This window comes from Penicillium brevicompactum (genome assembly GCF_028827555.1).
Source record: "Penicillium brevicompactum strain IBT 35665 chromosome Unknown utg000001l_segment0_segment0, whole genome shotgun sequence".
Classification (NCBI taxonomy): domain Eukaryota; kingdom Fungi; phylum Ascomycota; class Eurotiomycetes; order Eurotiales; family Aspergillaceae; genus Penicillium; species Penicillium brevicompactum.
The window spans coordinates 5389560-5412578 of NW_026623203.1; the positions used below are offsets into that span (position 1 = coordinate 5389560).

The 23019-nt window shown below is 47.3% G+C and overlaps 8 protein-coding genes across 8 annotated transcripts; 3 read left to right on the forward strand and 5 right to left on the reverse strand.

Moving 5' to 3' along the window:
- Window positions 1–566: 566 nt before the first annotated feature.
- Window positions 567–1666, forward strand: N7506_001801 (sugar phosphate isomerase/epimerase family protein; the record flags this gene model as incomplete). The annotated part of the gene is made up of 2 exons (XM_056951097.1): window positions 567–959; window positions 1013–1666. The coding sequence occupies 2 exons, from the start codon at window positions 567–569 to the stop codon at window positions 1664–1666; spliced, it is 1047 nt and encodes a 348-aa protein (XP_056817012.1).
- A 589-nt stretch (window positions 1667–2255) lies between these two features.
- Window positions 2256–2921, reverse strand: N7506_001802 (uncharacterized protein; the record flags this gene model as incomplete). The annotated part of the gene is made up of 2 exons (XM_056951098.1): window positions 2256–2337; window positions 2368–2921. 2 exons carry the CDS (start codon window positions 2919–2921, stop codon window positions 2256–2258), a joined length of 636 nt encoding a protein of 211 aa, XP_056817013.1.
- A 16-nt stretch (window positions 2922–2937) lies between these two features.
- On the reverse strand, window positions 2938–5111 carry N7506_001803 (uncharacterized protein; the record flags this gene model as incomplete). Its single annotated transcript, XM_056951099.1, is given in 6 exon segments — window positions 2938–3343; window positions 3386–3449; window positions 3478–3769; window positions 4016–4575; window positions 4590–4914; window positions 4968–5111. The coding sequence occupies 6 exon segments, from the start codon at window positions 5109–5111 to the stop codon at window positions 2938–2940; spliced, it is 1791 nt and encodes a 596-aa protein (XP_056817014.1).
- Window positions 5112–5960: 849 nt separating this feature from the next.
- On the reverse strand, window positions 5961–7523 carry N7506_001804 (uncharacterized protein; the record flags this gene model as incomplete). Its single annotated transcript, XM_056951100.1, has 1 exon — window positions 5961–7523. The coding sequence occupies one exon, from the start codon at window positions 7521–7523 to the stop codon at window positions 5961–5963; it is 1563 nt and encodes a 520-aa protein (XP_056817015.1).
- Window positions 7524–7897: 374 nt separating this feature from the next.
- Window positions 7898–8982, forward strand: N7506_001805 (uncharacterized protein; the record flags this gene model as incomplete). The annotated part of the gene is made up of 4 exons (XM_056951101.1): window positions 7898–7952; window positions 8005–8443; window positions 8498–8742; window positions 8795–8982. The coding sequence occupies 4 exons, from the start codon at window positions 7898–7900 to the stop codon at window positions 8980–8982; spliced, it is 927 nt and encodes a 308-aa protein (XP_056817016.1).
- Window positions 8983–11180: 2198 nt separating this feature from the next.
- Window positions 11181–12238, forward strand: N7506_001806 (caleosin family protein; the record flags this gene model as incomplete). Its single annotated transcript, XM_056951102.1, has 5 exons — window positions 11181–11423; window positions 11489–11713; window positions 11768–11929; window positions 11984–12067; window positions 12131–12238. The coding sequence occupies 5 exons, from the start codon at window positions 11181–11183 to the stop codon at window positions 12236–12238; spliced, it is 822 nt and encodes a 273-aa protein (XP_056817017.1).
- A 5182-nt stretch (window positions 12239–17420) lies between these two features.
- N7506_001807 (alpha/beta hydrolase) lies at window positions 17421–18674 on the reverse strand (the record flags this gene model as incomplete). Its single annotated transcript, XM_056951103.1, has 2 exons — window positions 17421–17893; window positions 17945–18674. 2 exons carry the CDS (start codon window positions 18672–18674, stop codon window positions 17421–17423), a joined length of 1203 nt encoding a protein of 400 aa, XP_056817018.1.
- A 706-nt stretch (window positions 18675–19380) lies between these two features.
- On the reverse strand, window positions 19381–20793 carry N7506_001808 (uncharacterized protein; the record flags this gene model as incomplete). Its single annotated transcript, XM_056951104.1, has 4 exons — window positions 19381–19870; window positions 19944–20400; window positions 20574–20751; window positions 20779–20793. The coding sequence occupies 4 exons, from the start codon at window positions 20791–20793 to the stop codon at window positions 19381–19383; spliced, it is 1140 nt and encodes a 379-aa protein (XP_056817019.1).
- Between the last annotated feature and the right edge of the window lie 2226 nt (window positions 20794–23019).

Genomic DNA, 23019 nt, shown 5'->3' on the forward strand with positions numbered 1-23019 from the left:
ATCAGCGCTCATGTCATGTTCGCCTTTGGAGGAATGGTTTAGGCGTGTAACTGCTGCAATCAGAGGTCAGGTCAACTCAAGTGCCACTTGCGCGGATATCATCTCACGACAGTCCTCGTACATGGTGGCGGAGATTGCTTTACCAGATGTGGTCAGGATGGCGCTTGCTAGACCCCATTCGGGCTTCAACCGTGTTTTTTCTGCAGAAGAGCATGCTTGATCGCATGAACCGGTGGCCACACCTGACTTTATTGATGCTAAACCTCCCCGCCAATGATATGGGTTGGGCGGTGGGCGGGTTTTGGCGAGGCCTAATCCGCACCATGTTACGTATGACGTCATCATAATCAGGTAAGAACCTTGGAAGCGGCGCTGCTTGATAACAAATGAAATTCTTGTTTCAATAAGATGACATAGAAATTACAAAAATGCTTTTTAACACAGACAGGTCACTTGTCATTACAATAAAGATAAATGGAACACTCATCAGTTAGACAAGATCTACGATAATTATTAACATTAGTTGCGCGCAGACTTCAAGGAACCCCTAGCCGTCTACTATAAAAATGGCACCCATAACACGCGCCTCAGTCCAAAATATTTCTCTGGCCTATGCATCCTGTTCAATCGGCTGCAACTCGAGTGATGCCCTCCCCCGCAAACTGGAGGCATTGAGCGAAGCTGGGTTCACCGCAATCGAGCTTTCATTTCCCGACATTTTGAAACATGGAGCACATCTTCAAGGCCATCCCATCTCATCAGATAATTATTCCGAACTTGTCAAAGTCGCCCACAAAATCCGGGAACTCTGCGAGTCAAATTCGTTGACTATCATGATGCTGCAACCGTTGGCGAATTTTGAGGGTTGGCCGAAAGGGTCGTCTGAAAGAGAGGAAGCTTTTGCGAGAGCAAGTGGCTGGATAGAGATTATGAAGGCTCTTGGAACAGACTTGCTGCAGGTTAGAAACAGCCCGTTGTGATATACATCTTAATAAACTAATCACTTGCTCAGGTTGGATCTACGGATACACCGTCCGATAAGATATCTATCACTCGTGAAGCCATTGTATTTGATCTCCGTGAACTAGCGGATATGCTGGCAAAGTACAATTTCCGCGTGGCCTATGAAAATTGGTGCTGGTCAACCCATGCACCGGGCTGGAAAGAAGCATGGGAGATTGTCTCAGCCGTCGACCGCCCGAATGTCGGGTTGTGTCTAGACACATTCCAGACTGCTGGTAGTGAATGGGCAGATCCGACAACTAAATCTGGTCTTATTGAAGAAGTGCCATATGAGATTTTGCAAAAGAACTTCGCCGCCAGTATGGATGAGCTCGCTCGTATCGTACCATCTGAAGCAATCTATTTACTACAGATTTCGGATGCCTACAAGGTTTCTCCACCGCTGACGAACGAAGCTGTCGAAGGACTTAGGCCCCGTGGTCGCTGGAGTCATGGTTATAGACCTATGCCTTATGGTGGCGGCTACTTGCCGATCGAAGATGTGGCGAAGGCAGTGTTGGAGACTGGATTTCGTGGATGGTTCTCCATGGAGATTTTTGATGGCGGGCCAGAAGGCAAGGGGTTAAAGTATGACTTGGATTCTTATGCAAAGAAGGCGATGCAGAGCATGCAGGAATTGTTAATTGACTGCGCGGATAGATGATGGCAATGTCTTGAACTATTTTTGTCGTGAAATGAAAACTTATTCAGTATATAGCATAATTACCACCAACCTTTGGCGGAATTGCAAGGCTGATTTGATGCGTTTTGCGTTTGTGATAAGAAATTGACATGATATGGTTCCAAGGTTGCTGATATAGTGAAGTCGATCCCTTAGGGTCGTCACATGGACACCATATCTATATCCGACCAGATGTATATCCTAAGGAAATCTGTTGAAAATATGATATATACCTATGTGAAGCATACGCCCTAAGAAGAGATTATTAAAGTCTGTCTATCTATACTACGTAGTTCATCTAATATTTGTAGACATAGTGTGTGCTCACTCATAAGCGAGATGAATTGTGGTCCCCTTTATGAAGTCTTTTATGGAAAGCGAGCTTCATGGTGGTTCAGTGCTGATAACGTAATACCCAAGCGAGCTGGCCACCAAAACCAATCTATTTACCTTGAAATCTTAAATGCATTATCTCAACCAAAACGCCAATAAATTAATATAACTATCTATCTAGGTCTATCTGGACATGCACTTCTTTTATGCCCTAGATTTCCACATGCTCCGCATCTATTTAATGCTCTCGTTCTCGGCTGTAAAGGTGGCGAAGGCCTTCTTGGCTGAGGTGGGGGAGGGGGTTCAATTGCTTCCTCTGGCTGTACAATTCATACAGAGGCTTCTAAAACTGAGAGGCCCTCGGTAGAAGGTATTTGCCTTCGAGATCCATTGCGCTTTTGGTTCTTCTCCTCATTTTAGCCCGTAAATCGCTTGCTTCTTTCTCGAGAAAAGCAGCTGATTGCATAGTGATCTGGCAGGCCTTTAAAACCTGATTAATCGCCGAATTAAGCGGGCTCGGAGGCGGTTTAGACCTCGCACGAAGTAATGCTTTGATTGACGAAGCCTGCTTTTGTAATTGGATATAGTTCGAAGGCGTTTTTGGGTCCCAATCGCTATCCCGGCTTGGGGGAGGTGTCGGGGTTCGAAGATGGATATCGAGCTTCGAAATCACTTGATCGGGAGAAAAAGGCACTAAACCAGCGGCTACAAAGCTATTCTTTCTAGTCTCTGGTTTGAAAGCCTCGATTCGGGCGGGGGTGTAAGCTTCAAGGAAATCAAGTTTGTCGATGTGATTGATCCCGTTCCGCATCTTCGTTTCAACAAGCCGACCGTATGAGCGCTTTAACACCGCAAAACAACCGATATCGAGGGGCTGTAAAAGGTGCGAGGAATGTGAGGGCATACAAATTGGTATAATATCATTTTTTTTCCCCACAGATTTCGTCGAATTTCGGGGTTAAACGACTTCCGTGACCGTCGAGTATCAAAAGTCGATACCGACCCTTTAACTGCGAAGAAGTCGACGGAATAAAGAGCTTTTCGAGCCAACGAAGGCTGATTTCATCAGAAGTCCAGCCGTTCGGGCTTACTTCAAATTGCCACTCACCCGGGAGGTTATCGAACCAAGATTCGATAAAAACCTTGCCTTTGAAAATCACACACGGAGGGAGTGCCCACCCTAGAACATTCGTACATTCAATAGCGGTCACCCACTCACGATTTCCAGGTTGTAAAAGTGATCGCCGACCGTAGTATGCAGCCCTTGTGATTAATTTTGCTGTCGCTGTCAATCCCATCGCCAAACCAGTCTCGCCAAAGTTGTAACTCGTCCGGATCGATCCCGTTCTCGAGGATGGTTTTTTGAACAGGTGTAAACCATTCCCAGATAACTTTTGGGTCTTCGCATTTAGCCCGCTCGTAATTATAGAGACTTGAGGATTGTGATGATAGGTCAGGACGCCTTTTCACAAAGTTGGTAACCCAAGTCTCGTCGACCGAAAGAACCGGGGTGGTTTCGCGTTGTTGAAGAAGATTCGCCATGTCGCGAACTAACGAAGGCCTTGGGGCAGACCCACGAGAGTCCATAGAGAGTATCCATTTCTGAAGCGAGTGCTCTTCAATTTCCGTCAATTTATGTGAATTTGCGCGTGCGGTAGTTCGTTCTGTACGGCCGGATAGCCTGTCGCGTAAAGTTGAGCGCGGTATATCAAAACGGCGTGCTACTTCACGAATTGATACGATTTCTTTAGTCTTACTGAATTGCTAATAAGGTTCTACCCTCTTGCTTTGCTGAGTTTCTAGAGCCTTAGGCGCGGGTTGGTGGCATGGTGGGTAGTTGAATTAATTAGGTGTAAATTCATAGACGCGTTTTCGGTGAGGCGGACGGCTCGCTTGTGAATTACGTTAGTCCCATGAATCTCAACAAAATTCTGCTTTCAACATAGCGCCACAGAGAACCAAATAAAATCAGAACGTGGCATACGTTCGATATAAAACCAATCCCGTCTTTGTCGAAAGGTCCAACGCAGCGTCCTTTGCAGCAAAATAAACATTGCCCTCTTCAATATCATGGATTGCTCCATCTCCCACATTCATCTTTCCTGACCCTTGGGTCACGACTAAGATACTAGGAGTTCCGAGTACCTTGTGCTTTTCCACTTCCGCTGGAGACAAGGTCACACCCAGAACATTGAACTCGCTAAAAGGAGGGGCATATTCCACGGTTCTTCCTTTTACACCAATGAAACTCTTTTTCTGTCCCAAGAGAGATTCCTTCGGGCCATTTGGTCTGAATGTGAGAGCTTGCGAGAACAATTCAACATCATCACGGTCAACGCGTGGGCAGAAGCCTGTGTTGAGGACGTTGTCGGAGCGTGCCATGCACTCCATAATATCCCCCGAGAACCACGCGTGAATGCCATCAGCTGGAACACAGACAGCTTCTCCAGGCTCCAGGACCATGTAGTTCATCAGAAGAGCGGCGATCAAGTTTCCGTTGTCGAATTTTGAATATTGCTTGCTTAGTCGATCGAGAAGTGATGGAACGTTCTCGTTGTCTCCAAATTCAGACAAAGAAGTTTCTTGCAATTTTGTGAGAGTCTCTGATACGCCCCCGGGCCCAATTTTAGCAAAGTTTCGCACAGTTGTCGTAGAGTTCCTTCATCAAAGCTCTTGTGCTCTGGCACAAACTGCTCCAAAGGCTTCAACCGCATGAGCTCTGCAATCTCGCTTAAGGGCTTGAACCCGACGAAAAGTTCGAACCGTGACAGAGCGATAGCAATTTCTGGTTTATGGTTGGCATCCCCGAACCTTTCGGGGTCTTTCTCATGCAAACGTTCAGCAAGGCTTTTGTCCGGATGAATTTGGAGTGGAAGCGCTTTAGCAAAAGAGAGTATCTATCATAGTTAGAATTAGGGTCATCTTGACTATAGGTTCCATTTGCGTTTACCTTCGGAAGAAAAGGAATATCGGGCCCGTATCGATCGCAAATGGAAGAACCAACGAGATCAGGATTCTCTTTGAGATGTTCAGACAGGAGCTTTCCAGTGGAGTGAACTCGAGATGGCACAGAGGGATATGTACCCATCCACATCTGCGAGGGGTATCAGCGCTGTTGCTCGTAACAGATGGAATATTGATTGCTCACTTCGGAGTATGTTTCTGAGGCGTCTAGTTTTTCTGTGTCAGGCATATGAGACCAAAGACGCCCAGCAAGTGAGCTTTCGCCTTGTTTACCCCAAGGATCATGCTGAACCCGGATGTTAGCCTCTCCAGGAGCACTAATGTTGAAGTACCCTAAGTATCCTACCTTGCATTCGCAAACGAGTTGCAATACTCCGTCGGCCATTTTCGAAAAGGTTTGTAATAAATTTGCTGGGAATATGTGCAAATGGGATAGATACATTGCAAAATATCCCGAGGCTTTTCAGACAGTCTAGACTGCCAGCAAAAACATGCAATCCATTACGTGGATCATCTGTCATCCACATTGTTCTATGAATTTCCTGATCTTAGATCCTTCCAAGATTTAAGTTGTATTACTGTCAGGCTACACCCCGGAATGGTTGACTGCGCTAGTCACGGGTGGGTTCCAAGTTTTGTGCCGATTCGGTCGTTATCAGTCAGAATGATGATCCCATCCGTCATCCTGACGCCAGAACTCGGCTTTTCTTTCTTCCTTGTACATACAATACGACAACAATCTGTGCAAGCAATGAAAACACAAGAAATGCCATTTACAGAAACCCCTAGCGTCACGCACGTAGGCGACCCATGGGTAGCACCACTCCCGTGGATCACTCAAGCTCACATATAGCAGGCGATGTTTATGACACAATGAATATGAATACGAAGTACAATACATACATAATCAAACAGCGCCAAGGTATGGTTGAGATTGCCAAGATAAACTTGCTGAGTCCCCCGATAATTGGCGCCATCATCACATTTGTTCCTTCGCTGGTCGCCATTCGTAGTGATGGGCCCCTTTTCCAACAGGGCCAGGATCCTCTCCTGGGACACCAGGTTTATTGTATCCGTGCGCGCCGAAGAAGTCCATCTGCCCTTCCATAAATTTGGTAGGGAGCGACGTTCCGCCTGCATATTTCAAATACTCGAGAGAAGCTGAGGTCGCGGGGATATATTGATCAGACAAGGTGCCCTGTACCACGACTTCTTTCAAAGAGCTGAAAGTGCGGTGCAGCTCCTTAGCGACTTCCTCTGAATGCTTTAGGTTTGTCCAGTGATGATCCGTTGAAACAACAGGCTCCAATAGATCGACTATACCATCGGCTTGAATAATGCAGCCTCCACGCCAAACTCTAAGACATCGATGCAGGTTGATTCCCCAGCCCTCGTCATCAGAGGCTCGTGTAATCATTTCTAGGCCCTGGCAGAACGAGGCTAGAAAACAGCAATAAACCGCACAGCGCAAATGCTCGATAATATTACCTTTGTCTCTGATTCCCTGGAGTGGTTTCGGCACTGGGAGTTGAAGCCTCTTGGCTGCTAGCAGTCGTTCTGCTCGGTTTCCGCTCGCAATACGCAGGTAGTGTCCTGTGGCAAGTGTAGGTGCCGATATATGCCGAGACGCTGACTCCATGATGTTCCAATACGGTGTACCCTCCGTATAATCGTCATCTTGGACGACTTTGTCAAGTACTTCGTCGAGTACATAATGCTCGTCGCTGCCTTTTCCCCCACCTGTTCCGGAAGAAGACCCTTTGGTGCGTAGCATGTCAACCGCGATATCAAGCAGATAGGTACCACGCAACTCGCCCTCGTTGTTCCACTTTTCGAAGATGTCTGCAATTGCCTCGTAGTCGAGTTCCAAGCCGGAGTGAAGGAACGACCACGCCTCAGCCAAGGTCGATAACATGCCTCCCTCTATACCATTGTGAACCATCTTCACATAATGGCCTGAGCCACCAGGACCGATTTGAGTGACGCATGGGTTGCCACTGGGATCTTTGGCGGCGTAAAGCTCGAGTAATGGCATCACAGTCTCCAATGCTTTCGCATCGCCGCCGGGAGACAGACTTGGACCGCGACGAGCTGCCTGGTAGCCGCCTGAAACACCCATGCCGATCCAGTGCACGCCAATCTCTTGGCATTCCTCTTGTCTTTTCTGCGTGCGTCGGTAATCCTCATTGCCTCCATCAAGGACGATATCTCCATCTTTGAGATTGCCCTTGATCATGCCCAGCACTGACTCTGCTGGGTTACCGTGCGAAATGGAAAAAAGAAACAATTTGCGTTCTTGCTTGTTCAGGCTTTTGACAAATTCATTGATGTCGTGAAATCCTATGATCTCACCCTTGGTTTTGTTGTTTTGCGACCACTCCAGTAGCTCGTCGACATTTTGTTCCTTCACATCCCAGACAGATACCTTAAGGCCCATTTCTGAGAAAGCGATGGCCATTTGGGTGCCCATGTTACCAGCACCAACTATGCCGATGCAGTGGAACTGGTTAATCACATTGTTTTGATCGGATGTTGTCGCCATGCTGAGTGAAATTGAGAGAAAGGGTGTTTGATGCGACCGTAGTCAATAATTAAACATGTGCTGAAAGTACAGATACCTAGCTTTTGGTTTGTTTGTGCTGAGGTATCACGGTCGGATATCTTACATCATAGAGCCCAAGGAACAGGATTTCTTGGAGAACATGGCCGGCTTTGGGGCGGACTGGACAGAATCTAAACGTTTTCCTGATCCCTGGAATAATTTAACGTCACATTGACGAGATGAAAGTTTTTGCTTGAAACTCTACTGCCGTCTTGCTCACTCTACTCTACCGGCTCATTTCCTTTCTGCGTCTTGCGCACTAGCACTAAAATATCATTGCGACCCATCAACGGTTCAAAAACAAGTCACTCAATATGCAAAAAGAAGTGGAAAGGCCATCTCGGGGCCCCCAAGCTCAGTTCGAACAGGGTAAGCCCATGTACGATTATATATTATCGGTTAGTGCTCATGAAAGTTACAGGCCACCAAGCTCCCATTGAGCATCATGAAAAGCCCGGTCTACAGGCTGATCTTGAAAGACCAAAGCCCGTATCAAGCCAGGTCCCTACTGAGGATGGTGAATATCAAACTTATAAGGCGGCGGGAAAGCTATCAGGAAAGAAAGCTATCATCACGGGCGGCGATTCAGGAATCGGTCGTGCAGTTGCTATTTTGTTCGCTTTGGAAGGAGCGTCTTGCTTGATTACTTATCTTTCTGAAGAGGTAACAGATGCGCAAGAGACCAAAAGACGAGTAGAGGAAATCGGGGAAAGCTGCCACTGCTTCGCTACCGACCTTCGCGATAAGACAAACTGCCAAGCGGTGGTTGACACAGCCCTGAAGACACTGGGTGGTATTGATATCCTTGTCAATAATGCTGGGACGCAAACTATGGTTGGCGATATTAAGGATTTGGATGAGTCCGTATTTCCTATAATACATGTTGGGAGTTCTACATTGACTGACTTTCACAGATCTCAATGGGAGAGCACATTCGACACCAACATCCACTCTCTCTTCTATCTCTCAAAATACACAGTCCCTCATCTGAAGAGCGGATCGACAATCATTAATTGTGCATCTGTCAACCACTATATCGGTCGTCCTGATCTGCTCGACTACACGGCAACCAAGGGTGCAGTTGTCGCTTTCACTAGAGGACTGTCCAACCAGCAAGTCAAAAATGGCATTCGAGTGAACTGCGTTTGTCCTGGGCCAGGTAAGTCAAAGCAGCGAATGCAAATATGCTATAAAAGCTAACCTTGGTATAGTCTGGACGCCTCTTATCCCAGCAACTATGAATACCTCCGCCCAAGAGCAGTTCAGCGGCACACCGATGGGTCGCCCAGGACAGCCGAGTGAGGTTGCGACATGTTTCGTTTTCCTTGCGAGCCAAGATAGTAGTTTTATTTCTGGCCAAAGTTTGCATCCCAACGGAGGAGTTGTTGTCAACGGATAAGCTGTATACAGTCGTTATCATGAACTAACTGAAGCCAGGACCATATCCTCAAGGGGTTTGACAATGCCTAGTGATCCTTGTTCTGGGGACACTACCTTGAAATATTTGTATTAATTCGCCGCAAATTCTATGAAATATCTTATTATCTTTGCTATTATTGCGTTGCTCGACCCGTTCCTCTACTGTAAGGAGCTTATCCACCGAATTTCTTCGCCGAATGCTGCAAGTATTCGTGTAGCTGCTGTTATGCATGATCTGAAACATGTCCGCCTTGCATACTGCCCAAACCTTGCAACCATGGAACAATGTGCACTGCACCTACCATCCCGATGCAAATTATGGAACGAAAGATTCGTGGTGCCGACTTCAACGTAAGTGGATAGATGACCAAATGAGATAGCCGAGAGTCTTACATCTTTTACTTCATGTTTATCATATCAGCTATCCTAGAACCTACGCGAAGACTCATCCTCTTGAAGAAGAGAGAAAGAAACAAATCGCCTACAGTTGGCGGGCCCCTTTCGAAACTTCACCAGCCAATGATATCACTGCATCATGTGACGCTGCACTTCCATCACATGATCGAGTCAGAAACTTCAAGGGAAAGAATCGGGCAATGAGACATTCTCTATCATGGGCCGGATGTGCGTTGATTCAAGGGTTTTTGCTCTCCATAGTCAAAGTATTCTGTAAGCTCTTGGGCAGTGATATCTATACTTGGGATATGGTTCTTGCTGGTCAAGAAAGAGTCTAAGAAAGCTTGCGCCTTGTCTTCGTTCTCAATAATCTCGTGGTCGTCAACCTGCAGCGCCGGGACTCGTCCCCAGTTCTCCCACGGTTTCATGTAGGTGGCCGCTTTCCAGTGATTTCCTTCCCCGGCTTCGTCTAGGAATTGTCTCCGGTGTGATGCTTTGGCTTTCTCGATAGTCCTAGTCCACGCTCGTCGAATTTGTTGCATCTCTTGGAAGGCAGCTGTGGAATGGGGCTGATTCCGCCCGAGCACTCCGCAATTTCCCCGCCATCTTCCACGTAGTTGGTTGACTTTGGTTTGTTGAACTTGGAGATTCGGCGTGAACCACCGCTTGGAGTATGGTGTGGGCCGCCAAGTCTTCCCGCTGAAAAAGCCAAATTGGCACGTCCACCAAGCACTGATCAAAAACTCACACCTATGTTATCTTATAATGCGCAAACCAGGTGACGAATTTATTGACCGGTTCAAAAAAGGTTGGAGACCTTCTCTTGACCTGCGATGGTGAAAGAGGACAGGGGGGCGCTTGGGGATCCAACGTTCCTGTTAGGTATGCCAACGATATTGGTTTCGTGGGTTCCACGCAGGTAGACAACACAAACTCTGAACAAGCATCGGGGCTAGTGAGCGGATCCTCAATTTCCCGCGATTCCAATGCCCCCGAGCCGCAATCTCCAATAGGTATTCCTAAAAAACAAAAGACGTCTCACAGTCGCAACCTGCTAGGATCAGGCGCTGATTACTGTATGTTACGGCATAGTTCTTCCGGTATGGTGCAAATCACCATACAAAACATACAGCGATGTTTGTCGGGTGACGAACAACCAATTGTGACAATACAGTGCGGGGAAAATCCCTAGTCGTTGCCAAGGTTGGGATTTAAAGTCCTCATGAGCGAGGAGCACACATACGACCTGTATGTGTCTCGTTCTCGTCGCACGGTGGGGAGCTTTTCTGGCAGTTTGTCCGGCCAAGCCGACGTCTTAATGATCTTCTGCGAGAACCTGTAAAGCTAAGGCTGTGCAACTACATGTATAGCCAAGGAATCCCCTTATCCGCAAATTACATCCCTCCATACTCTTCACAGATTTCAGCAATCACATGCCCTAAACCTAAAAATCAACCCTACACGCGAGTCCCATGAATTGTGTCAATTATGTCGCAATTGAATATCAACTGGACCTAATACCAAGGGGCCGTTTCAACACACCGGACTCATGCCTGTGGGTAATCCCGAGCCTCTGTTTGGTCGGAGAACCTAGACTACCTAGCACAATGACGTCACATCATTCAAACTTGGCTGCACACTGCTGGTTTCACATGCGACCTACGTAATTATGAAACTTTCGCATGGATTTAGAGAGCGCTACGATTAATAAATAAATACAGTTCGATCCTCAATCATGTTGATATTGTTAATTTTCGTTATAAAACATCTCAAATCATAATCATGCCGGAACCAACCCCCACACATACCATAGAAACCCGCGAGAGAAAGCCATTTCTCAAGGCCGCGGAAGAAAACAATGATACTGTGGTGATTGCCGAGAAGAGCTACATCACCAGCGAGCGGCTGCCAGCTGTTTCCCTCGCCAACGACATAGAAAACCCTGGTGTTGCTCGAGCCAACGCTGCGGTGTCTGTGGAAAAGCCCGAGGGCGATCTTGAATGGGCTAGAAAGGTTGATGGTTATGTATGTATGAGGAATTTGGCGTCTTTGAGGTGCATTGCCCGCGTACTGATACTGATGATGAACAGTCCCCTCTTCAGCAGCACATCCTCTTCTGGGATGGCGATGGCGATGGGATAATTTATCCCTGGGATACCTACAATGGGTTTCGTGAACTAGGCTTTAATCTGTTCTTCTCAGTACTTGCGACCTTCATCATCAACGTCAACTTCTCCTACCCCACACGCTTAGCATACTCGTGGTTGCCCGACCCATGGTTCCGTGTCTATATACCAAGCATTCACAAAGCTAAGGTGAGTACCTTTAGCACCACAGTAGACAGTGAAGATAAAGCTAACATCTTTCAGCATGGTTCGGATAGTGGCGTCTACGATCCCGAGGGTCGTTTCGTACCGCATTACTTCGAAAATTTGTTCTCGAAATGGGATAACGATAATGATGGAACTCTGACACTTCGGGAGCTTTTCCAGCTAATGCACGGCAACAGATGCGCCGCTGATCCTTTTGGGGTAAGCCTTCAACGTTACTGGTAAACTTTGACTCTAATGCTGGCGATCATGCAGTGGTTTGCAGCCTTATTTGAATGGGGATCAACTTGGCTTTTAATCCAAAAGGACGGTAAAACATACAGAGAGGATCTACGAGCGGTATATGATGTATAGTAACGTTTTTGAATTGTTGAGGGATACGTCTTGGCTAACAATCGCTAGGGCTCGCTGTTCTGGAAAATCCGAGAAGCAAGAAAGACCCCAACTGGCTGGAAGCAAGGTTGGGGCTTAGGAGGCGATGGGTTTATCGGAGGACAAAAGATGTTTTAATAATCGCTGGTGAACTTACTATCTTGTTTTTGAAAAAAAAAAATTTAAGTACCGAACCCTGTCCCAGACCTACCCTAAGGTTGCTCTAATTTTGGGGTAAATACAAAAAAGCCGCACAACCGTCTTGAGGCGATTACAAATGGATTTGGACAGAATTTCAAACTGCTCTCTCCACGATTCTTGTTCACCAAGTTATTTCGGCTGAAACCGATTATTGAATGCTACTTTAGCTTAAACTAGCCTAGGTGGTGAACCTGGCTGACTATCTCCTACTGAAGGTGCTCAATTCTCTTTTGAGGCACTGGACTTGGGTCCAATCAGCACCAATTGACTTTTTACATCATTGATAAACATGTAGGATTCCAGCGCTCTTTAACAATACTTGATTATCCTGTTGTATAAAGATGCCAGAGAGATGACAAAAGTAGCCTTCAAATACGGACAAAGTAGAAAAGTCACTTGCCGTCTGCTGGGCATGAGAAAACAAATCGGGTATGGATTGGCCACACAATCGCGGGTAATATGTTCCAAAGTTACTACCATGAATATTGCTCAGGTTAGCTGAGCTGACATTTGCAAAAGACTGGGGGGTGATCATGTCCACTCCAAGCGTCGGCGTGTGCAAATCACCAGCCTAGCTGTTGAGCACCGCGTCCATTCTACAGGAACTAGGTGTGCGGAACCAAAAATATTGGCTAGCGGACACCATAGACATTGCTCCAGAGTCCCATATGGAGATGAGTCCAAAAGCTGCGAATGTCGAGAAGTCCAGTTACTGAAGAGCTAAATACCGTGGTCCAATGTCGATCTTTTCTTTTCAAATCCTATCACGTCTTCAACCTCGTAAGGATTGGTGGGGTCTCTTGTCCCTGTATCGACAGCCCCTGGTTCAGGCGTAATTGTACGGCTTCGGAGTCGACCAACATGGGGCAAAGCTTGTTAGAAGCGACGGATGAGCTCCTCATCAGGTTTCTGGACATTATTACTATATAGCAAAAAGCCGGCCACATGAGCATGGTCTCGATATGAATAGGTTGTTGAAGCATAATACTAACCGGTTGCCAATCATCTTTCCCACATAACCTTGTTCAAGAGGCGGGCGCAAGAAGAATGGTGCAATTGGACCATCTAACTCAAAAGTCGTATGTTTGATCGGCTGGCCTGAATGGCAGAGTATCTGGTAGGAAACATATCTCTGACGAGCACTGTCGGACTTGTTGGTCCACAATGTATTATATGGATGCCAGTACAGTGGATATATCTGTTCTGGTTCAAAAGGAAAGCTTATCGACTGCGTCAGACACAAGCCTGCTCGACTTTGTAGAGTCAGGTGATCAAACTGTACAGCAAATTGCCGGGGGTAGAGGTCGTGCTTATAGACTTCTCGGCTCGTCCTTTCGCCTACTTGCTACGTGCGCTGCTTGGTAGAACGCGTTGGGGGACACCTCTTAATTGAGTCCTGTTGAAACCCACGTCTTCTAACCGCAACTATTTGCAGCGACATCTTTTGCCTTTGGATGCTCAGCGAGAGAGACTAGCAACAGTTGTTTTAAACAACAGCATGCTGAGTTGGTCAAGAAACGTTGACTGACTGCTAAATCCTTCACGGCTCTCTAAAATCGAGGCACTGAGTCTGAGTACTATTCAATCCGTAATGACAGGCTCATATTTCTGATATCTCATCTGTGTACGAATCAACGTTGAATCACCGAAAAGCGCCTACAATTTCATCTCTCGAAATCATGGACTTTTTCTATTACTCGCTTTATTGTGGTGTTGGTTATGTTGAGCTGTGGGTCTGTCCGTCTAGACTGCAGAAAGCGAGGTCGTGCTCGACCCGTCAACCCGTTGAAGGTTGGCCACACGTTGTCGACACTCTACCTCCGAACTTGGGACCTTTTATTTTTTCTTCTTTTTGAACTTCTTTTTTGATGACTACTATGTCCATTTGTCCAATTTCTGAGGCGTTCAACTAACTGAAAGAGGTGTCTGATCGGAATACATATCTTCAACGAGCGTTGATCTCTGGCCCTCAACATCGTCAGGTTTGATCAGTTTCCTCGACTAACTATCCCTGTTATTGAATACGCTGCCAACAGCCCGACGAAAACTAACAAAAAAAAAAAAAAAAAATTCCAGTCAAAATCCGACCGCATCAATTAACAGTTGTGGTGACCGTAAAATCCACTAGTTACATAGTTGCCTCAATGTCACCATCTCCACTCTTCGATTGTTTCTCAAACCATAATGCCAAGATAGATTAAACTATAATGCATAGCTCCGATATATAAAGTTTCCTGCATCGTTCGTCATACAATACTATACTGTGGTGGATAAATTGCTCATGTCCGGTACCGTATACGCGCCACCCTCTTGACCTCTCCGCTTTTTCTTTTTGTTAGAGATACGGTGGATCTGCATGAGGTTTTCTGGATAATTACCCAGAACGTCTCACGACATCAATATCAGGCTCCTCGCATCAGAGCGCACATTAACTACTCTTTGTCAGCATATCCTACAAAAGAATGTGTCAACAAAAGAAGGTCGCCATTTTACTAGTGCGCCCGAGGAATATTCAGCACCCCCTCTGCCTGATGATCGAAAGGCTCTCAACGACCTTACTAAGCTCATCCCCTATTTATTCTGCACTTTCTATAGTATATAGAAAACACACTCTCAAGTACTCAATTGGCTATGCCCGTACTAGTCCGTACTGTCCCGCTCGAAGTTCGACACCACAGCTTAGACCACCATTTGAGATTTCACCAGTATATTGAATCGCGACTTCCAGTTCATACTGGCAGAAGCAACGAAAAGTACCAACATCGCAAGATGGGCTTTTCTCTGGAACACCGACATTGACATGCTCGAAATATATGTCAGGTACGAGTCTAACCTCTCACAATGTTACTATATTAGCCATTATCATGACGCTGACTTTTGCGCCTCTCTATTTTCGAACAAGTGACCGTCTTCATTAGCTTAGAAAAGTAAGATGTTCTATCTTTGGTTATTAACGACCTGAGACAGGAAGATCGCTTCAGACAATTACCGTTTATGCAAGGCGATCCGCAGTCGCGCTTCTACGCCGGAACACCTTTGACAAGTGATAGTGGCATAAACCTAGGATGTTTGTTTGTATTGGACCCCGAGCCCCGCGGAGGGATGTCGAACATCGACAGGGACACGCTAGGGACAGTGGCAGCCCTAATTATGGGCTATCTGCGGGTTAGTCGCCAGGCAGCAGAAGGGAAACGAGCTTCACGCCTGTTGCATGGTCTCCACCTTTTCGTTAACGGCAACTTAATTTCCTGGCCAGAATCCTATGTCGTTCTGCCCGATATTTCAGGCGAAAGACCTCACTCGCAGGTATTCCCCCCCTCTGAGATAGAATGAGCCGCTCTACAAATTCTCAAGGGCTGGAAGTCTTCTTGGCAAATGCTGAAACTCTTCATACACCCCCCAAAAACAGCGAGAAACGCCTCTCGAGCCCGTCCGATGAGTTGGACATATATATTGCAGCAAGCCCACTGGAATCCTCGGGTAGCTCGCAACAGACCGATGGTGCTTTTTCCGACGGCGGCTCATTGGAATACTCGACTAGCAATTCATGGCTTTTCCAATGAGCCGCAAATCTCTACGGGAAAGTCTGGATTTCGATGGTACTGGAGGTGCGAAGCTTTTGGCTACCGCCGAAGAATCATCAAAAGATTCTACCGAGAACCCTCGCTACTCCAATGAATCACAAAGTCTTGCGTCTGTTCTTCCGATGTAGACCAAATGGGCGATACAGTGTCATCCGCAGCTGCCAGTCTCGACATTAGATTTCTGAATCAACTGATGCGTCGCTATCCCAAAGAAAAACTCTGATATTTCCCTCACGACGGTATCCCCTCTATGTTGGACGGACGTTATTCATTGGATGCGTCTCTCAAACGGAGGAAATAATCTATGACCACGGAAACCGTTAAAACCAACGCGTATTCCCCTGATGCGTATCAGGTCATATTTGTCCCACTATGAAATGCCACCCATTTGCAGTGGCTCGCGGGATGTTTCTTTTGGGCTCCCCAGCCAACGCGAGTGTTCAGTCGTGCTATCGATCTCAGCTCTGTATTTGGCTTGCATCGCCCATCACGACAGAATACAGTCGGGTTGAATCAGCTATCGCAGATCGTCAAAAGGGTGATTTCATCAGTAGTATATCTCATGAGCTGCGCAGCCCATTGCATGGCGTATTGGCTGCCGCTGAGCCTTTTGGTGGCGCGGGTCTGAACGAGTTCCAGGAGTCTCCTTGAGACGACACACGCATGTGGTCGAACTCTTTTAGATACCACGAACCAGGTATTGGACGTCAGCAAAATTATGTCATTTGAAAGGTCGAAGAGGAGGATCCAACGAGGAACGGATTTCTGGAAAGGGAAAGTTCCGGATGTAGCTCCACCGCGCCTTGATACATTTTGTATTGATATATGTGGATACCTTGGCGGAGAACGTTGTGGACAGCGTGAATCAATGGTATCGGAGGGTGGTTCTACACCCGAGTGTCTATTCAAATACTGACTCAACGTTCAAGCCCTATACTATTTTGGGGCATTCTTTGATGCACCTATGCTCACTGATTGCATCATTCTTTCACGCTTCAATTTTGGCTTCTTGTGTCTGTGTCTGACCGACTTGAGGACCTCGCCGCACGAGAATCCAATGCCATATGTTCGTCTGAGTTCACAGGAAGTATTTTGGCTAAAACCAATGCTACCGACCTGTGGTCCGTCTTGCGAGAGGAGGCTGGCGCGAATCAACAACAAAGCCGCGCTATCGCAATTGTCTCCAGAGGTGTTAAGATTTCGTGCATGGAAACAGGAATTAGCCCGTCAATACCGCGTGATTTTGCTACGGGGCGGCTTCACGTAAATTACTTCATATGGCGTTGTTTCTTATAGGATTAAAGCTGGGGCGCTGCTTCAGATGCGTCTATATTCAAGACTAACAGGGAACATCGTACACAGCGAATATAGAGAACTCAGTTCTGCCTTTCGTCCCTGTTTTTCAAGTCGACAGCGTATAAAAAGGTTGACGGGTATGCCTCTCGAAGAGAAATTCTGGCGGTCAATGACCTACATTCAAAATACAAACACTATGGAACAACGCAATGAGGAATTTGATATTTATTATCCGTTGCCTAGTGCTTTTTCAGCCACTGGTACACCCGGTCTGCGATCTCCAGGTTGTTCTTCTCCATGAAGAACATGTGTCCGTTGCCATGAATACCCTCGGTGCCTAGATTCGCGTACTCAACGTCTACGCCAGCTTGCTCCAGATACTTGACGGTGCAGTAATCGTATGGCGCATGGAACGATGCTTCGCCTGTAATAACGAGTTCTGGGATTTTGCCCAGGTTTGTCAACTGCTTCGCTGGGGACTTCTGCATGATGCACTCGTCGTGATCAGCGTCGATTGCTGGCTCGATGGCTGTCTCAATATTTTCGGCATTCTTGCCTGCAGACGGTTCGTATCCGATTGGGAGGTCAGTGAGACCGAAAGCGAAAGCTGGGTCGTTTCCGAACGGCGGGCGGAGCGTGAATGGTGGACCAGACGGCTCGAGCTGGACAATACCCTTAACTAGGTTTGGGCGCATGTCTCCGACCCTCCAGCCTACTCAATCGTTAACCACTTCAGCGCGTCATAGTGCTTGGCTGAAGTCACCGTATGCACCCGCCTGCGAGTGACTGATGATATAACAGTCGCCCACGAGCTCGACTAGAGCTGAATATGCCTGCGCATTTTGTTCTTCGCTTATGAAGCGGTCGGTCTGAAACTGCATCTGGCTCCTATAGAACGCGTCGAAAGTTGAATCGCCAATGCGACCGGTGCCAGGCCATTGCGTGTGAAGCTTCGCCTGTGGCCATTGGTTGTTGTTGCTTGCTACGTCGGTGAAAATATCAGAGACAGAATTGGGGGAACCAATGAACCCAATACTTCCCTGGCCGGAAAACCAGAAGGAGCGGCCGCGGGCAGGCTGGTCTGAGAGGTAGACTGTGTGACCCTTGGAGATGAAATAGGACGCCCATCCTGGCCGTCCGTCTGGAGTATCAAGGAAATTGGTGCCGGTCTGAGCCGCGCCTGCAATAAAGATAATGGGAAGTGGTGGGTTAGCCGGGGTTGGCTTAGGGGAAAGCTTCTCGACGTAAATTTGCCCTATCATAGCCATCGATGTAGAATTGATTGCATTGTCCTGTTTGGCAATCTTAGATACGCGATAGAACTGGTGGGAATCAAGACTTGCTGTGGTGTTCGTGTATCGTCCGCCAACGTACAGAATCTCGCGCTTAGGAACAATGTCCCTAAGCTGGGAACCATGAATTTGCACATTGCCTCCTAGAAAGGCAACATGCGTCAAATATGTGAGAAAAGTCAAGATACGAAAGTTGAACATATTAACCCAATTCTGCGAGAAGTGCAAAGACCCTGAGAAAGAGATGTGTGGAGGGAGAGAAAAGACCTCCAGCTCGGGTTTGTGGAGGATCCACACCGCTTCTTGTTGTTGGTGCGCCCCGGCGAGCTTGTACACCCATCTAACGGTTTCTGGTAAAGGATAGTATCTGTAATACTAGAGATAAATACCAATTACAGGGTGGGGTTTTATTGGGGTTGCCTCACGTGATGCCTGCACAGAGCCCACCGGCCTACGGAGGGGTTTCTTCCCCCCTGCAACTGCCTCACGGGAGTCAATTGCTCGCCTCTGCTCGTAGCTCGTCATCTCTCACACAGTCAAGACTCGTTGTGTCCCTCCCGCCTTCCCTCTGTACATAGAAACCATTGCAAATATACAGACACATTGCCTCCCTACAAGGGAGCGCGGATGGGCTCCATCTGACGCTACGGTCTCAGACCGTAGCGACAGGTGACCCGTCACGGCCAAACTATACACATTCCTGATCCCTCTTGACTGGGTGATGTTACCAATAAACTACCTCAGATTTTGGTTAATCTACCAATACCCTCTAAATCCTAGCTAAGAGAGAAATTCTAGGTCTCATCTATAATTAAAAAAAATTATTGTTTTATCTCTGAACTACCTTGCTAACCGTATACTCCAAATGCCCCTTCGATATTGCGTCATATGAGTGATACTACCAGAATCAATACCGACCAAATCTTCCTAGTGCTTCATGATCCCACTGCTCGCGGAAGAACGCTCTTCTGGTGGACTCCGCGATGAAGTGTCTGCTAGCCTGATTCCACTCATGCCGATTCTGGCACCATTCCCCTCGCGTCAGTTCCTCCTGACTTGAATTTGTATTTGCCTGCCAGATATCCACCCGTCGTGTGGTTCCACAGTTACTTTTGTCACTCTTTTCGATACGCTGGAGTTCTGCCGATTGGGGATGACTGCTGCTACACTCCGGACCACTGTTGCTATTCGCACTCCGCAGCTGTGCAGCCTGTCTCACTTCCCTGCAAACTCGCCGGTAAAGATGCCGCGTGGTGGGCAGTATGCTAGCTATCATGTAGATGGAGGGTTCGACGAGGGCATAGATCATAGGACCCCCTGAGGCGTACCATGTCGGATCCGAGAAGAGCGGGACGGTGAAGAAGACGGAGAAGCGAAGTGCACATGTTATTATGCCCCTATATTTTATCAATACGTTTCCTTCTTCTAGGCGAGATGCAGAAGTAAGCGAAGGCGAGGCGTGTAACTTACAGCGAAGCAGCCAGAAAAGTAAGAATAAGGCCGATCTTTTCCGACTTGCGCATTTGCAATTGGAGGAGAATCGGCCAAGGGAGCACCAACATCATCACATCCGTGACCAGGCTCGGAATGCTATAGCTTTTATAAAAAAGCATCACGTCTCCACAAGTTCCATCGTTGACATCAACCGCCTGGGTCCAGAAGTACTTGAAAGGCCGGCAAATCGAAAACGCTAGGATAATAGAGATCAAGCCTTGAAGGATGATAATCACGCCAATGCCAGCAATGAGGCGACGATAACGCGGGACTTCGAACAGTTGATAGTAGAGGAATAGAGCGGCAAGCTTGGCGAACATAACGGCGGGTGTGTAGGTGAACTCGAGAACTTTGGATAGTTGCAGCCAGGTCTGAAATGTGGTCACAGGGACGGCATGGACGTGGTACCCTGCACCGCCGATTGTAACCATTACTATTGAGCGTTAGTGCCCATCATTCACTCATCGAGTTTCCCCATCCTGATTCAAGCCATCGCAGCTTCATGTTTGCTTTTTTTTCTCAAGCAAAGGAAAATGCTCAATGCTTCCACCTCATTCGTTCTAAAGCCCATAACCCATGCGAGAAGACAAGAGGGGAAGGACTAACAGATTCCCGTCGCCGCACTCCCCATACAAAACACATAACACAGCGTATTACACACCACCATGGGCACTCCCACCGCCTTGGGATTGAAGTACCTGCTCACGTAGAACACCAGAATGAAAAAAGTATCAATCACAATGAACGCGATGCTGACCCGCTGGTCCAGACCCGGATCATTCGTCTCGGCTCATAACTTTGACGACCCCACGCTCGAGCCTGCCATGATGGATAGAACAGGCGTTTGGGAGGTGGTACAAGCAAGGTCTTGCACAGCGGATGTTGTTCTGGTGGGAAGGACGGACGCACGTGTTTTACGTCTCGGATTCGCAAGTCATTGAATAATGAGCTCAAAGAAATACATATCTAGAGGCGGTGAAACGAGAAGATGTCCCATAAGTTCCGACAGAAACTCCAATTAGGCTAGATCGATGAAGAAAACCGGTAACTGCAGTTCAGTTGTGCGCCCCAAGTTCTTGAGTATATGACTAATCGTCACAGTCAATATCATGAAAATCCTTTCCAGTCAGTCTATACTCTAAAAATGGCATGCTCTCGCACAGCTGGAATAAAGGGTCCTTTCCTCATACTGAAGGTAACATGACCGGGATCGTCGATCAATCGCTGAACCCTAAAAATAGAATTTGGTGAACCATGGAAACGCTTGCTCGGTGAGAGAATGCAGCTGTCTTGAATGATCCTTATGACAAGCTCATCTATAAGCTTCTGCTCCACTTGCTTTCTAGGTTGCTTGTGATAAAGCCCTACAGCGCAAAAGAAAAGAGATCTGGGGCAGAATCAACGAAGCCTCAATCTGGTCATATGTAGAATATTTAAGAGACCAATACTTTATTAGGAATATCCTCTATGTTCAGTGCTATAACCAATATGCGCAGAGTGCTTGAAACAAGGTTTAGGGGCCGCAGGAGGGCCGGCCCACAACGTCAACCCATACCCAGAAGCCGATCGCTTCCTCAATTTAGTGCACAAACCGGAGACTTTGTTTAGATCTAATATCTGCCCTTACATAATTGGCGTTGATTTCAAAGGCTATCTGCTGGAGTTGGCGGACTGGCGATCGAATTTGGCAGATGGAGAGAATCTGTCGCGCTCAAAGAGAGTATACTTTCTTGTTTATGCAGGACAGAAGACGTAGCTTCTAGAACATTCTACAGACCAGATAGAGAAAGCAGCAGCTTCCGCCTCGACGGAGGACCAATCACTCTCTTGCGAGGGCAACTAAACCGCGGATCGGATCTCTGTGGCCAAAAGTCTGTGTGACATTCCAAATACCTCGTCTGCCACAACCGACCTCCCACGCAACAAAGAGTTGTTCCATCTGTACTCTACTAGGTTTGCGGATCGTGTCTGGACCTTTTTGAATCCTTCCAAATTCTTCTCCGGGCCACGAATAGAGCCTCCTTGATCTACACTCCCGTGGGTCGTCGCCGGGATCTGCATCGCGGAGCTGAACCTGCGTCTATCTAAATTCACGCGCATTATTTGATAGGTCCGCTGGGTGTTATTTTTTTCTAATGGGTCATCAATATGACAGCAGCGTTGCAATCTTTACGAGGGGGTGGCGATCACGCGGACGTAGCTCGTGAGCCATGGTAGTTGAAATAACTCACTTTATTGTCCTGGGAAGTGGACTCAGGTTTATTCTAGGTTTCCAACAAGTTCTAGATCTTGATTCTCTATCAAAAAAAAAAAAACCAATACCCTGGACTTGTGAGTACGTTCATAGTGTCTGTACCGACAGGTAGCAGAAGTATTAGTAGAGGTAACATCAGTTGGCTGCGAGCTACACAGAAAAGTACCGTTAGCGCGAGGCTAGGCAGAGAGGATTGCAGAGGGATCAATGGGAGGCACGTCTTATGGCCAATCACGGGGACCATCTACTGTGACTGTCTGCCACAGTCTCCAACCCTTGGTTGCGGCATCTGTTGAAGCACTTCAATCCTCATGAAGAGACGGCGACCATGGCTAGTGACCGAGGTCGAAACGGACAGAGTAGTCTGCCACCGCGTTGAGCGATTTAATTGCAATTTCAATGATGTGAGAATCATATTCTTGTGGTGTCGGTGTCTTTTCAACAGTTGATGAAAGTGGTGCACCACACTCAACGCAGGTTTTGAAAGCAATGAATCCAGGTTGAAACTTGAGTCTGTAGGCCACAAAGTCTCCTAACAACATTTCAACGGTGTTCAAATGTCTTCAACGACAATAACGAGTCAGTGATTCTCGCTACCAACTGCGCAACTGGTTCCTTGGTAGAGACGTAGCCGAAAAGATATAAAAGGAGCCAGATTCCCAGCCCAAAAAAATCAGGACTTCGGTCCTCACACTCCGATGTGTCATGGTTTCCTTCTTGCCTGCGGGTTTGAGAGTCTCCATGGCCACGGCTGTCGCTGCCACGAGCCCAGCGATGTAAGACTTGCGCTACCTCACA